Below are 15,000 nucleotides of genomic sequence, written 5' to 3' on the forward strand. Positions count from 1 at the left end.
ACCTTTTACCTCCTTCCCCCCTCCCTCCCTCCCTCCCTCCCTCCCTTCCTCCCTTCCTCCCTTCCTCCCTCCCTCCCTTCCTCCCTTCCTCCCTTCCTCTCTCCCTCCCTCCCTCCCTCCTTCCTCCCACCCTCCCCTACCCTTCACCCCCCTCCCCCCCTCGAAGAAAAAGGTTAACGACCAACTCCACAGGAAGAACAAGGAGAGAAGAACATTCGTACAATTTGACCGAAGACTTGAAGAATCTGCCGAGGTCACGCTGGCAAGATGTCGCGCTATGGCATAAATCAGCTCCTAACAAGAGTACAATGTTAACGTTTCTTCTCCCGGCCAAAAAAAGGGGAAAACAGGAAAAAAAAAGGGGGGGGGGTAAGAAATATAGAGATAGAACAAGATAGAGAGAGGGAAAGAGAGAGTGACACAGCCAGATGCAGAGAGATGGGAAGAGAATGCGGCAGCCACCGTAATATCGCGAGGGAGATGAAGAGATAAAGACAAAATAAAGAGAGATAGAAAGCATGTATAAAAGACAAAGAAAATAAGGGAAAGAGAAAGACACGAAGAAGGACGAGGGAGAGGAGGCCACTGCTTGCGTGACACAGCAGTTCGTGCTTTGCATTTCTAATAAAAATGCTCATTATTCTCTTCGTCGGAGGCTCAAAAAAGGGAAAATATGATCATGCGAGTAAATACTGATATGCATTAAGATCATTAAAAGTAAGAGCAAAAGCAAAAGAAAACAAAGCAAAAAGAAAATGGGGGTAAAACATCGTTTACATGAATAATACTAAGCACACATATACACTCATATATATATATATATATATATATATATATATATATATATATATATATATATGTATATATATATATATATATATGTATATGTGTATGTGTATATATGTGTGTGTGTGTGTGTGTGTGTGTGTGTGTGTGTGTGTGTGTGTGTGTGTATACATATACATACATGCATACATATATAAATATATATATATATATATATATATATATGCATATATGTATATATGTATGTGTGTATGTATATATATATATATATATATATATATATATATATGTGTGTGTGTGTGTGTGTATATGTATATATATATATATATATATATATATATATATATATATAGTTTATGCATATACATACATACATACTTGCGTACATGCATGGATAGATACATACATACATACACACATTCATGCATATATATATGTGTGATGTGCGTGTACGTGTGTGTGTGTGTGTGTGTGTGTGTGTGTGTGTGTGTGTGTGTGTGTGTGTGTGTGTGTGTGTGTGTGTGTGTGTGTGTGTGTGCGCGCGTTCATTTATCTATATATCTATAAGCATAAACCGCATGTGCATTATGCACCAACGTAAACAAACTCGCAGATCATACACGCAAGACTATATACTTAGAAGAGCTAAGAAGGAATCTGGAGAGGGAGGAGAAATAGAGGAAAAAGAGAGGATAAAGAGACGGAGAGACAATTGGAGGATTAAACTGAAAAAGAACAAAGAGAGACAGAGACAAGAGGGGGGGGGGGGGGGGGGGCGGACGACCCGTGGACTCCATGAGATGACTTTGCGACTCCTTAATTCGCGATATTATCAGGGCATAAATCTTTCACCGCTATGGGAGGGGGAGGAGGGGGGGAGGGAAGGAGGAGGGGGAGGAGGGGGGGGAGGGAAGGAGGAGGGGGAGGGAAGTAGAAGGGGGAGGAGGGGGAGGAGGAAGAGGAGAGGAGGAGGAGGAGGAGGAGGAGGAGGAGGAGGAGGAGGAGGAGGAGGAGGAGGAGGAGGAGGAGGAGGAGGAGGAGGCGGAGGAGGAGAATGAGGAGGAGGAAGAAGAAAAAGAGAAGGATGGGGAGAAGTAGAAGGAATAGAGTAAAAATAGTGGGGTGATAGAGAAGGAGAGGAGAGCGAGGGAGTGTGGGGGAGGAAAGAGAGACAAGAATAGCTGGAGACAGAGGAGGAATGGTAGAGAAGCGCTGATGAGGAAGAGGAGGAGGAAAAAGAGGTGGGAAGGGGACGAGGAAGAATGGCGTAGAAGCTGATTAGTTAATGAATTGAAATAAGTGAAGAAGAAGAAAAAGAAAATAGAAAAAGAAGAATTATACCGCATATGACACTGGAAGAAATAAAAGGTATAAAAGAAAAAGAAAACAAGATAATGGCAAAAAAGTAAAGAGGAAGAAGGAAAAGGAAATGATGATGAACCAGAGGCAGAAAACATGACAACCGGACACGGCGATGACGGAGAGCGAGATGGGCGGCCGATATGGGCGGCGCGCGGAGGACCTGGCGGCGGCGGCGGCGGCGGCGGCGGCGCTTAGCGATGAACTACGTTTATGCCTATCATGTATCAAATGTTGTGTGTATGTGTGTGTGTGTATATATATATATATATATATATATATATATATATGTTGCACATATATATACATACATACATACATACATACATACATACATATATATATATATATATATATATATATATATATATATATATATATATATATATATATTACAAACAGAGGAGAGGGGGCCCTCAGCACAGTAACTGGCCCCCCGTAACGGGCATGATTCCTGGCGCCGCGCCCTCTGCTCTTTGACGCGCATCGAAATGTGGCAGAAAATCAAGAGCCCGGATGATACGACGGCAGAGAGGAAGAAAAAGCGAACCGAGAGAGCAGTCGAAAGCCGCTCAGGGAAGATCGAGGCGAGACAAGTTTGCGGCAGAACGGGCCTTCGCGCCTCGCCGTGCACACAGATCATGGAGGCCAAAGGCGACTCCTTCGCCTTGTAATACGAAGGAGAATCATGGCAGTCATGCGGTGTCTGGATGCCTGTATGCGAGCGCCTGTGCACAATGCATTATTCCTCTTGGAGAACAAGAGAAAAGCGCGGACACAAATACATCAACTGCCCTTGGAATGTTTCTCTTTCTTTATCTCTGTTCTTATTTTATTGTTCGATTTCCCTCCTTCTTCTTCGTCTTCTCCTACTTCTTTTTCTTCTTCTTCTTCTTCTTCTTCTTCTTCTTCTTCTTCTTCTTCTTCTTCTTCTTCTTCTCCTTCTCCTTCTCCTTCTCCTTCTCCTTCTCCTTCTTCTCCTTCTCCTCCTCCTCCTCCTCCTCCTCCTCCTCCTCCTCCTCCTCCTCCTCCTCCTCCACCACCTCCTCCTCCTCCTCCTCCTCCTCCTCCTCCTCCTCCTCCTCCTCTTCTTCTTCTTCTTCTTCCTCCTCTTCCTTCTTCTTTTTCTTCTTCTTCTATTTCTTCTCCTCCTTCTTCTCCTCCCCCTCCTTTCTCTTCTTCCCTTTCCTACCAGCACCCCGCCCCTCCCGGGCTGGTGACTTTTCTCGAGGTGGGTGTGAACACAGGCGACATTTATTCATGATTCAAACCGGCATTTGGTTTCTGGACGCAACCTACAAGTTTTTTTGTTAGTTTCTGCTTGCCTGCCACGTCGCTACACATCTATTATCTTCTAAAAATGCTTCAGTAAATACAGTATATATAAACAATTAATACATTCGTCATCTGAAATGGATGTAATAATATTTCACATAGATAATCCCATTATTTGCAAGGTGGCCTCAATTTGCCACCTTTTAAAGAAAGCAAAGGTATCTTTTTTTTTTTTCTTTTTTTCTTTTTGTCAGAGGTTTCGAGATTCTAACCTGATTTCGGGATACGATTAGATTCCTTAAAGAAGAAAGAAAAGCAGGTCAAGTGTGATTGTGAATATGCTTTTACACGCCTTTCCACGCGCAATAAGTGGATTTCCTTGCGTTATCATTACCAAAATTAAAAATCATTTTATGAATTCTTATTCTTATTCGGACTTATAGCATATATGTCACTCGAGTCAGGGATGCGCAATGAAACATATCCAGGAAGACACTTTTACTTAAAAACGAAAATATAACGAATATTCATTACACTCAGGTCAATTTGCACAAAAATCTTCGACGAAAGGAGAGATGGAAACATATAAAATATATAAGAAATGAAATGTAACATTTACTTTCCAATGATTGGGAAGTGCAAGTTTAAGGAATATGTAAATAAATGTTCAAGCATAGGTAAATTGATATCAACTGATTGGGGGAGGAGAAAGATAGAGAGAGATAGAGAGAGAGAGAGAGAGAGAGAGAGAGAGAGAGAGAGAGAGAGAGAGAGAGAGAGAGAGAGAGAGAGAGAGAGAGAGAGAGAGAGAGAGAGGGGGGGGGGGGAATAAAGACACATAAGAATGATAATTCATGTGAAAAGAGAAAAAAATGACTCGCAGATTTTTAGAAAATAGGTTTAGTGAGAACGTGATAGATAGAAAAGGTGATAAAAAAACATACACAAGAAAAGAAAGAAAATCAGAATATGTTGAAAGGAAAAGAAGAAAAGAACGAGATAAGGGGAGAGAAAAGTGCATGACCTATGATCTGATGCGACTATACTTGAGGCGAAGTTGTGTTGGCGAAGAAAAAGTTTAAAGAATAAGCCGCCTCTGAAGAAAAACACACAAACACGCGCACATACATGTGTAAACACACATGTATGTATTTATATACATGTATATATTTCTTTCTCATATATTCACATATATACACATGCATATATATGTATATTTCTTCAGAGATGACTTGTTAACAAACAAATACAGGCGAAAGCAGAGAATGAAGTGGGAATAAACAAAATATAAAAAAGAGCCAGAATAACTCAGGTATGAACAAAAAAAAGATCGGCGTGAAACAGGTAGTGAGCGATGATGATCTTGTATTCCAAGACAAGCGGCTTCATCACAAAAAAGAAGAAAAAAAAAGAGAAAAACAAAAAATCATGATTTTACATAATTCTCGGAGCCAAAGAAAACTTAAAAGCAGATGAAAGGAAGAGATTTTATACACAGGATGTCTTGAACAGGATAAAGCGACAGCGAAGGCACGAACAGAGTAGAAGAAATATGCCGATTCTATAGAGAATTCTGCAAATAAGAATCAGATATTGGCCATGTGTGAGGGACTGATCTACGCTAATTTCTCTCTCTGTATTTTATAGACTGTATCCTGCGACGCGCTCACGTACCGTAGTTAATTGCAAATTACCTTTTTTTTTTTTTTTTGTCTTCTTCTTTTTTCTTTTCTTTTCTTTTTTACTGAACATAATGCGAAAGACGTGAATAGCCAAGTCACCCGTTAATAGAGATACGATCAATATTTTTTTTCTCAGTCTCTCACTCTTTCTCGGGTCAGACGGTGAAATGATTTTCGTATAAGGTCTTTCATATCTAATTAAGCCTGGTATTATATATTCCATAGGCGTGTTTGACTGGTTAGAGCCATTCCAACACCCCAGCCACCCCTCCCTGTCCCGTCACCCCTCCCCCCCTTCCCCTACCTCTACAGTTACGCCAAAATCCATCTGACAGATATAGCGGTCCGGAGCCTCCCCCCTCCCCACAACACACGCACAGAACACACATTTTACATCACCGGAGACAATGTTGCCTGCCACTCACTTGCCACGAGGCCTCGATCGCCGGTTTCGAACAAGCTCGAACCTTTCGGAACCAATTCGGATAGAGACGAAATTGATTTCTCTCTGTTTCTTACTGCATTTCTCTCTCTATTTTCTTTTTCTTCTTCTTTCCACTCTCTCTTTTCTTCTTTTTCTTCTCTCCACTCTCTCTTTTCTTCTTTTTCTTCTACTTCTCCGTCTCATTCTTCTAACTGTCTTATTCCTCTTCATTTCCCTCCTCCTCATCTATCCATCCTTTTTCTTATTTTTCTCTCTTCCTCTTCCTTATTTTCTTTTACCTCTCTCCTCATCCCGCCTCTTTCCACACTCCACGTTAATAGGATTTTCAGATATTAATTAAATTTGATAATATAAAGGGAAATGAGAGATAGGCTTAAATTAAACGAATCTATCTATTCGTCCCCACCCCCCCTTCTCTCCCCTTCTCCCTCCCGCTTATTCCCCTCTGCTGTTCTCTCCCTCTCCCTTATACTTACTCTCTTCCTTTCTATCTCCCTCCCACCTCCTTCTCCCTCTCCCTCCACCTCTCCTTCTTCCCACCTTCCCTCTCCTTCTCCCTTCCACCCTCCCTCTCCCTCCCACCCTCCCTCTCCCTCCCACCCTCCCTCTCCCTCCCACCCTCCCTCTCCCTCCCACCCTCCCTCTCCCTCCCACCCTCCCTCTCCCTCCCATCCTTCCTCTCCCTCCCACCCCCCCTCTTCCTCCCACCCACCCTCTCCCTCCCACACTCCTCCTTCCCACCTTCCCTCTCCCTCTCCCTCTCTCTTTCCCTCCCTCCCTCTCCCTCCCTCCCTCCCTCCTTCTCTCCCTCCCATCCTCCCTCTCCCTCTCCCTCCTTCTCCGCCTCCCTCCCCTCTCCCTCTCACCCTAGCCTCCCTGATTGAAAAGAGCAGTAAGCATCCGCAACAGGTGGCCAAACTGCAGCAGCACAAGGTCGTTTTTGTTCCGGTGTTCCTTTTAAGGCCACGTTTCCGCCGCTCCCTGAACTTCAGCCTTACGCTGGGTCGCCCTCCGCTCCTGCGCGATGCGGCTGGTTGGCGGGGCGGGGGGCGGGTGGAGGGCAGGGGGGCGGGTGGAGGGCAGGGGGGCGGGCAGGGGGGCGGGGAGGGGACACGTGGAGGAGAGGGGGAGGAGGAAAGGGTGTGTGGAAGGGACGGAGGGGGAAGAGTGAGGGAAAGTGTGGGGAGGGGCGGAGGGGAGGGGCGGGGAGGAGTGGAAAGCGGCAGGGGGATTATTTGTGGGGGAGGGAAGGGGGGGGGGGTATGGGCTCGAGAGGCAGGAAGAGGTGATTTTTTGAGCAAAGGGTATGGGTGTGCACGGGCTGGGGGCGCAGGTGGAGGGGCTGAGATGAGCGAAGAAGGGGCGTTGTTTGTGCGTATGTGCGTGTGCGTGTGTGTGTGTGTGTGTGTGTGTGTGTGTGTGTGTGTGTGTGTGTGTGTGTGTGTGTGTGTGTGTGTGTGTGTGTGTGTGTGTGTGTGTGTGTGCGTGCTCTTAAGTATGTATGTGAATATGTGTCTGTACGCATCTATAAGCATAAATAGGAAAGACAATGTCTTTACATAACTTTGCAAGGTTGTGCGTGTGAACATCTGGGTGCGTCGATGTCTTGTGTGTGAGTGTGAGTGCGCACGCGCGTGTGTTCCTCCGCCTGTCTTCAGCACAGCTTTTGTAACAACGTTCTAAATTAATAAAAATAACAACGAAAAAAACACAAGGATTTTTTCTTCCATAATGGCCAACATGACGTGAGTGGAACGAAAAAAAAGGAAAAAAGAGAAAAAAGGAAAATAAAATGAGAAAGAAAAAAGGAGGGAGAGAGAAAGAAAAAAAGAAGAAGAAAAAATGTGGCCGGCTGAAATAAAGGAGATTTTTTATAAGTACTTTTTCCATGGTCCACATAATGGCGAAAGGGGGAGTGGGGGGAGGGGGAGGAAGGAGGGGAAGGTTTTGGGTTCCACAATGGTTGGCGTCTTTTTCAAAATTTAGTGTTTCCGTCAGGGCAGCTCGGACGTCCGTCAGACGTCAGGTATGTACTGTATGCACTTAGCCCCCTCCCTCCCGATGTCCCCTCTCTCCACTGCCCTTTCCCCTCCCCTATCCCCCCCCCTGCTCCCCTTCCTGCACCCCTCTTCTCCCCCTCCCCCGTTCTCCCCTTGCCCTTTCCCACCCTTTCACCAACATACAGGCACACATACACGCACACACGCACTCACACACGTCTTTTACTTCCCCCATTTCCGTTGCCTCTTTTCTATTACTTCCTCTTCGCAGTTTTCCTCTCCCTTCCCCCGTCCCTCTTCTCCCTTTCCTTCCTCCCACCTCATCGCGCCCTTTGCCAACTCTCCCATAACACACACACGCACACACACTCTCCGCCCTTTTCTCTCTCCCTCCCTGTCCCCCTCCCTTCCACTTCCCTCCGCTCCCTCCTATCCCCTCCATCCGCTTCCTCCCTTTCTTCCCCCGTCCTTCTCCCCTCCCCGTCCTTCTCCCCTCCCCTTCCCTCCCCTCTTCTCTTCCCCGTCCCCCCCCACCCCACCCCCGCCATCCCTTCTGGTGAAATTCGTTCACTAAAATAATTTCCTTCGATCCCTTCAAACGTGTACGAAGAATAACGTGATGTTGTGAAACTTTTCCTTTATCTTGAGTCGGCGCCATTTTTATACATTCGCATTTTCTGGATTTTCTGTTTAAGAAAAAGTGAAAGAAAAGAGAAAAGACTGAAGAAGAAGAAGAAGAAAAGAGGAGGAGGGAAAAAAAGCTTTATTCAAGAGACTAACATACTTCAGTGTCTCACTGCCTCCAGGTATCTTACACAACGCGTCAAACTTGCGCACACACACACACACACACACACACACACACACACACACACACACACACAAATGTACATACATACATACATGTGTGTGTGTGTCAGAGAGAGAGAGAGAGAGAGAGAGAGAGAGAGAGAGAGAGAGAAAGAGAGAGAAAGAGAAAGAGAGAGAGAAAGAGAGAAAGAGAGATAGACAAAGAGAGAGAGAGAGAGAGAGAGAGAGAGAGAGAGAGAGAGAGAGAGAGAGAGAGAGAGAGAGAGAGAGTGTGTGTGTGTGTGTGTGTGTGTGTGTGTGTGTGTGTGTGTGTGTGTGTGTGTGTGTGTGTGTGTGTGCGTGCGTGTAGGTGTAGGTGTGTGCACGTCAGAATATTCCTCGCGTGCCCCGTGTGCGGGCGGCGGCGCGAAGGGTCACTCTCGCCAGAAGCAGAGCGTCCAGAAATCCGATGCCTGATTCTAGATCGAGCAAAGCCTCCGCTCGACTTACGGGATTCCGGAAGATCTGCCACGAATGCGGCACGCAGATAGTATGCGTGCGTGCGTGTGCGTGTGTGTTTTAACATATAGATAGATAGAGAGGTAGATAGAACGATAGATAGAAAAGAAACAAATAAGTAGGTAATAAATATACACTCATAATCCCTTAGCGTAGCCCATGGACGAGGATGCCTCCCCCCCCCCCCCCCCCCCCGAGAGAGAGAGAGAGGGCGGAGCGAAAGGAGCGGCAGCGAGAGTCCGATGTGAAATTAGCTTTGGCAAAAGCGCTAAGTCTCTATTTTTATGGCCCCTTTTTATCTATGATTTTTTTTTTTTTTTTCGTTAGATCTTTTAATACGATCCATTCCTTATTTTTCCTCGGTTTTTAATGTTCTCTCCTTTTTTAAAATACTTTGATCCACTTATTTTTACTTTTATTTATTTTTTTATTTTTTTTTTGCTCTAGACCTTTTTTCTTCTTTTTTTTTTTTTTTACTTTTCCTAAGCTGTGTTTGAAAACATTCCTCCGCCGTAAAGAAAGATGCGCTCTGCAAAAGCTTTAATACAAGGTGCTCTTTGCGTATCAACATCAGCTTAGCTCGAGGGACAGCGAGGGGTAGGAGGGGGGGATAGAGGTAAGAGACATGGGGGGGAGGGGGGGTTTGGAAGTGACATTAGAAATTTTAATATCAAAATGTCCTCCTGCTATCCTCACGCCCTCACTCTCCCCTCGTCCCCGACCCCATCCTCTCTCAACCTTCCTCAAAAAAAGAAAAGAAAAAAAAAGGAGAGAGCAAGGAAAAGAAAAAAAAAAAAACGCTCGTCTGCTTTCCCTCTGCTTTCCTTAACTCCCAAGCGCGATAACTCTCCACCGAGCGCCCTCTATCCGATTCGCGCTGGCAAATTTCGCCAGGAGCTAAAAGTGCCAAATGCTGATCAAAGTGTCAGCGACGTAAAACCCTTTGCTCCGCTCGCCTCGACAGCCAGCGCCGTTGCGAAGAAAAAGGAAACTCTAGTGGGCCGCGCAAGCATTGTCAGAGTAAGTGATACTACGACACGCTTGCTTGCTATCCACACGGCTACATATGCATATATATACGTGTATCCATTTACGCATGCATGCTTATATACATGCACGCATGTACATAAACACACGCAGATACATAGACATATAGCTATTGTGTGTGTGTGTGTGTGTGTGTGTGTGTGTGTGTGTGTGTGTGTGTGTGTGTGTGTGTGTGTGTGTGTGTGTGTGTGTGTGTGTGTGTGTATATACACACGCATATAAATATGTGTGTGTGTGTGTGTGTGTGTGTGTGTGTGTGTGTGTGTGTGTGTGTGCATGTATGTATGTTTATGTGTGCGTGTATGTATATGTATATGTATATGTATATATATATATATATATATATATTTATATGTATATGTATGTATGTATATATATACAAATATATATGAATATATATATATTTATCTATTTATATGTATATGTATGTATGAATATATATACAAATATATATTCTAGAGAGAGAGAGAGAGACGGATCTGCGAAAAACTGGCCTAGGTGTAAAGTCCGAGCAACAGTTTTTGTGCCTTATTTCTCAGCCACCGCCGATAGAAGCCCTTCTCCACGGTGCTATACAAGAAAATGCTAATTCTTCTTCCTCGTCTTCTTCTTCTTCTTCTGACCTTTTTCCTTTTTTTCGGTCTCGTTTTTCCCATTCGCTATAAAGCGTCGGATTGTAACGGCGAGGCTCCCGCCGCCATCAAAAAGGTAATGACTCCTTCGGACTCCTGCGCCTGCAGGTGCGGCCGCAGCCCACTCTCGCCCTTCCGTCCCGCCGCGCAAGCACTACTTTCCCGTGGCGCGAGCCGCAAGAGCCCCGCCATTCTTTGACCAAACTCGCCGGGTTTACCGCCGTCAATCAAGTGTCAAACGAGAGAACCGGTCACTTAATCACCGCCGCATTACTTGTCGCTGACGGAGTTAATAAGTTCTCAGTGTCACGACATTTTTCTCCGTCGGCCTCGTAGCACCCCCCCCCCCCCCCTCACTTCTCCGCTGGCTGGCACCCTTTCCCTCCCTCTGCCCCCCCCTCCCTTCTCCCTCGCCGTCACGTGTTTTTTCTGTCGGTCTGCTTCTCTCTGTTGTTGTTTTTTCTGTCTTTTTGTTTCTGTCTATTCTTTCTTCTTCTTCTTCACTTCTTCGTTCTTTCTTATTTCACTCTCATACTAATTCTTCTTTTCTTCTTTCACATCTTCCGCTTTTCTTTCTTCCTCTCCTGCTCTCTCTGCCCTCTTCCCCATTCCTCCACCTTCTCCACCTTCCCCATCCCACCCCCCCCCCCGCCACTACTGCCCCAGGCGCTGCGTCCTTCTCCCTCTTGAAGCCAAGAGACGTTATCCTCACACTTCGTAGGATCTGCTCGCTAAACACTTCTAAAATGTTTATACTTTTTTGCCATTCTACAACTATAACCATTATCCTATTTTGTATTTCTCCATTTTTCAGAGATGCGTCGATTTCCCTCGCAGTGAATTCACACACGACAAATTGTAACAAATCTCTCCACAGACGAAAGGGCGTTCCTTGAAAAATGATAAGAAGAGCTCAGGGTGATAAGAAGCATCTAAGACGTTTACTTAACGGAGGTAAACAGATCCTTACCTCCTGGAGAACTTATCAAGTTACTCTTTTCTTTATATATTCATTTATTTCTCTATTTTTTCCAAAGAGGTAGAAGGAGTATGAAGAAAAGGAGGAGTTAAAGGTGGCGTAGAAGAGAAAAAAAAAATAGAAAGCAGGGGAGGAAGAAATGACAAAGTAATGGGAGCGAAAGAAAGGAAAAAAATAATAATAAAAAGGAATGAAATCTTAATCATAAGAGAAGTTTCAAGAAAAAATATAAAACTGCAGATGTTGATAATGAAGACAAGGAAGAAACAATAATAAGAAACCGAAAAAGGAAATAAAATAAGAGAGAACCAAAGAAAGCTGTAGTTGAATAAGACGAGAATAGTTTCACATAATCAAAGATAATAACCATTTCATCAGGAGAAAAAAAGTACAACATTGACCATATCCCTGTACATCAATATAACTCACGGAAAGCATACTGGCAAAGCTAAACAGAGAAGCAAATAGATTAATTACACACTTAGGATACGGGTACGTAAACAACTAAAGAAACGGATAAGATAAGGGATAAGCCTGAACCAGGAAGAGAGTTTCAGAATTTTAAAAAAGTAAAATGAAGCATAGCGGACATGAATCAAGTTCTCCATCCTATAGCATAGCCAGTTACGGCACAGGTAATTAAGGCAATATCATGTGCAACTCGCTGCATCGTGAGAGCAATGTTGCAGCACATACCCGTGATCACTTGTGCGCAATATCAGATGCTTATGGTATGCAATACTCTGGTATTTTGCTTGTCTAGGGCATATCTCAGGTTCCTACAGCTCGATCCACGTTAACTTGGGAATTTGCCCACTAAAGCTGTAAAAAATGGAGTCATTCTGTTCAACGGGGCGTTACGTGTTCCTTATTTGGGGGAGGGATTATTAACGGATGTTCTGTCGAACACCTAATGCCGTTTGTTTAGCATGGAAGGCAGTTACCGAAAGGGATGGGATACAAAAGCCTTTACATAAATTATTTCCGAAAACACACAGTACAATAAGCTTTTTCTGTCTTGCTCCCTTGCCTTTGTTACAAGCAGAAAAGGAATAGTTCATATCAGTCATCTGAAAGATGTTTAAAATAACGTTTCCTGTTTCAAAGCATAAACAGACAAATAAATAAATACACAGAGACCCTTCAACATGCATGTAGAATGCAGTCTATCCTAATAAACAAGGAATGTTCTGTGAGGTTAGTCTAATGTTTTGAGTCACTGAATTTAGAGTTTGATATAAAACGACAGCCTAAGATTTGTGCCTTTCTGAAATGTGTAGCATCTCCCTTTCCCTCCAGACTGTGAGGGCATGATGGTCCTTATCAGCGATTCGGTGTCCAATAACTGTGAAATAATTCTCTCTGATAATAGTCTGGTTATCAAATCATATCATCGTGTAGCCTCGTTTCTCACGTCTCCGCAGAGCAAGTGCAGATAAGGCCTCGCAGTCCTTTGCCAGCGAGAACGCGACTGCCCCGAGCCCTGTTCATAAGACTGAATAGGCGCTGTCTAAAGCTATCAGTCTAGAACTTATTCAACACTGATATCTAAGGCTACCATTCTATGACCTATTCAACAGAGATGCTTAAACAAAAAGAGGGCTGGGGTGTCATATCTAAAATTAAAATGAAAAAGAGTTGATTCTAAAACCTGTCGATGAGATGACCTAGTTTAACACCTCTGTGAAAAAAGGTCATGGGTGGGGTTGAACAAGAACACGGGTCCAAGGAGGTTGGTCTATCCATCTTCCAGGGATGTCTGTCTGTTGTGACGTTTTAGGCTGTTTTTTCCAGGAGTCTAACTCGTCTGACTTGTTTTTTTTTATTATTATTATTTCAGCTTTTATACTTGTTTGTTTGTTTTCTCCTTCTCTCTCACTTGTTTTGTTGGATATATATACATCTGATTCAAGCAAGAACAAGCTAAGGATTGGAGTCCCAGATCTGTCCCTCAGAAGCGTCCAGCGTCTGGGAGTGACTCCTTCGGGTCCTAAAAGGGCAACATCAAGAGGGGCAGGTTGGCTCTTGCAACAAGACTGGGCACTGGGGCATCGGGGGAGGGGCAGGGGCGGGGAGGGAGAGAGAGGGATGAGGGGATGTGGAAGAAAGGGAGAGACAAGGAGGACACTGACGAGGAGAGAAAATACGAAGAAAATGAGAAAGGGGAGTAAAACAAAGAAAAAAAATGAGGAGGGAAAAGAAGGTCGAACGAAAAAAAAAAAAAGACAACGTAGAGCCCGGAGGAGGTGGGGGAGGGAAGGAAAAGAAGAGTAGGAGGAGGAAGAGAGGAAGGAGGAAGAGGAGGAAAAGTATGGGAAGTTGGACGAGGATGATGAATAATGATGATGATGATGATGATGATTATGATGATGATGATGATGATGATGATGATGATGATGATGATGATGATGATGATGATGATGATGATGATGATGATGATGAGAGGAGGAGGAGGAGAGGAAGGAAGAAGAGGAGGAGAGGAAGGAAGAAGAGGAGGAGAGGAAGGAAGAAGAGGAGGAGAGGAAGGAAGAGAGGAGGAGGAGAAGTTGTAGGAGGAGGAGGAGGAGGAGGAGGAGGAGGAGGAGGAGGAGGAGGAGGAGGAGGAGGAGGAGGAGGAGGAGGAGGAGGAGGAGGAGGAGGAGGAGGAGGAGGAGGAGGAGGAGGAGGAGGAGGGGAGGAGGAGGAGGAGGAGGAGGAGGAGGAGGAGGAGGAGGAGGACTGGCATGCGGTTAAATCTTACTTGGCGGTCCGAAATCCTGACTGCGTCTTTGGGGTTCAGCTCTGCGTTCGGATTGGCTGATGGGCGGGTAGTTGAGCCCTGGAATAGGAATACATGAACCAGTCACTCTTGGAATATTCCCGTCAAATAGGTGTGAAGTTGTTCACACTACATTTTTATTTTTCAATCTTTAATTTCTTGCACAGTTTCTTTCATTGTTGTTATGCTCTTTTATATCTTTTGGTAAATACATACACACAAACATACTCTCCAAGATAGGAAACCAATCGCTAATCGATTCTGTTTTGGTCACCACAGATATTTCGATCAAAAATAGATCAACACACAAATACATTTTCTCTTCTGAACAACAACAACAACAACAACATCTGAAAAGAATCATCAGTATAAAACAATTCATAGAATGCAACAAACACATCAGGTGAACAAGGGCATGAATTAAAACTCGGCAACATTATAAATTAAAAGAGTAGAACAAAAAACAGCAAGTACCAAAACACGTGGAGCAAAAACACGCCCCGCCCGTCCAAGGCAGAAGCTTCCTGCAGTCGCGTCCTTCCAAAAATAGGTGCAGGAGCTCCTTCGTCATTTACCCCAGTGACTCGCCCCGACGCCACCGAGTCAAGACATTATGTGTGTGTGTTTTGTGGAGACAAGCGTGTGCGACTCCGATCGGGTCCACGGGAGAACGCGTACACGTGTACGTCTGGCTCCCGAGTTGCACACACGGGCTATCTGCAATCTCGG

At 44.6% G+C, this 15,000-nt stretch overlaps 1 protein-coding gene across 7 annotated transcripts in view; it reads right to left on the reverse strand.

The window, feature by feature from the left end:
* The window catches only part of LOC125027736 (NGFI-A-binding protein homolog), a 348,334-nt gene that overhangs the window by 283,951 nt on the left and 49,383 nt on the right, over positions 1–15,000 (reverse strand). For all 7 annotated transcript variants that reach the window (XM_047616850.1, XM_047616854.1, XM_047616853.1 and 4 more), the window contains exon 3: positions 14,254–14,331. In XM_047616850.1, the coding sequence (XP_047472806.1) occupies positions 14,254–14,331 (78 nt within the window). The remainder of the gene's footprint in view (positions 1–14,253; positions 14,332–15,000) is intronic.

This window comes from Penaeus chinensis, chromosome 8, assembly GCF_019202785.1.
Source record: "Penaeus chinensis breed Huanghai No. 1 chromosome 8, ASM1920278v2, whole genome shotgun sequence".
Taxonomy (NCBI): Eukaryota; Metazoa; Arthropoda; class Malacostraca; order Decapoda; family Penaeidae; genus Penaeus; species Penaeus chinensis.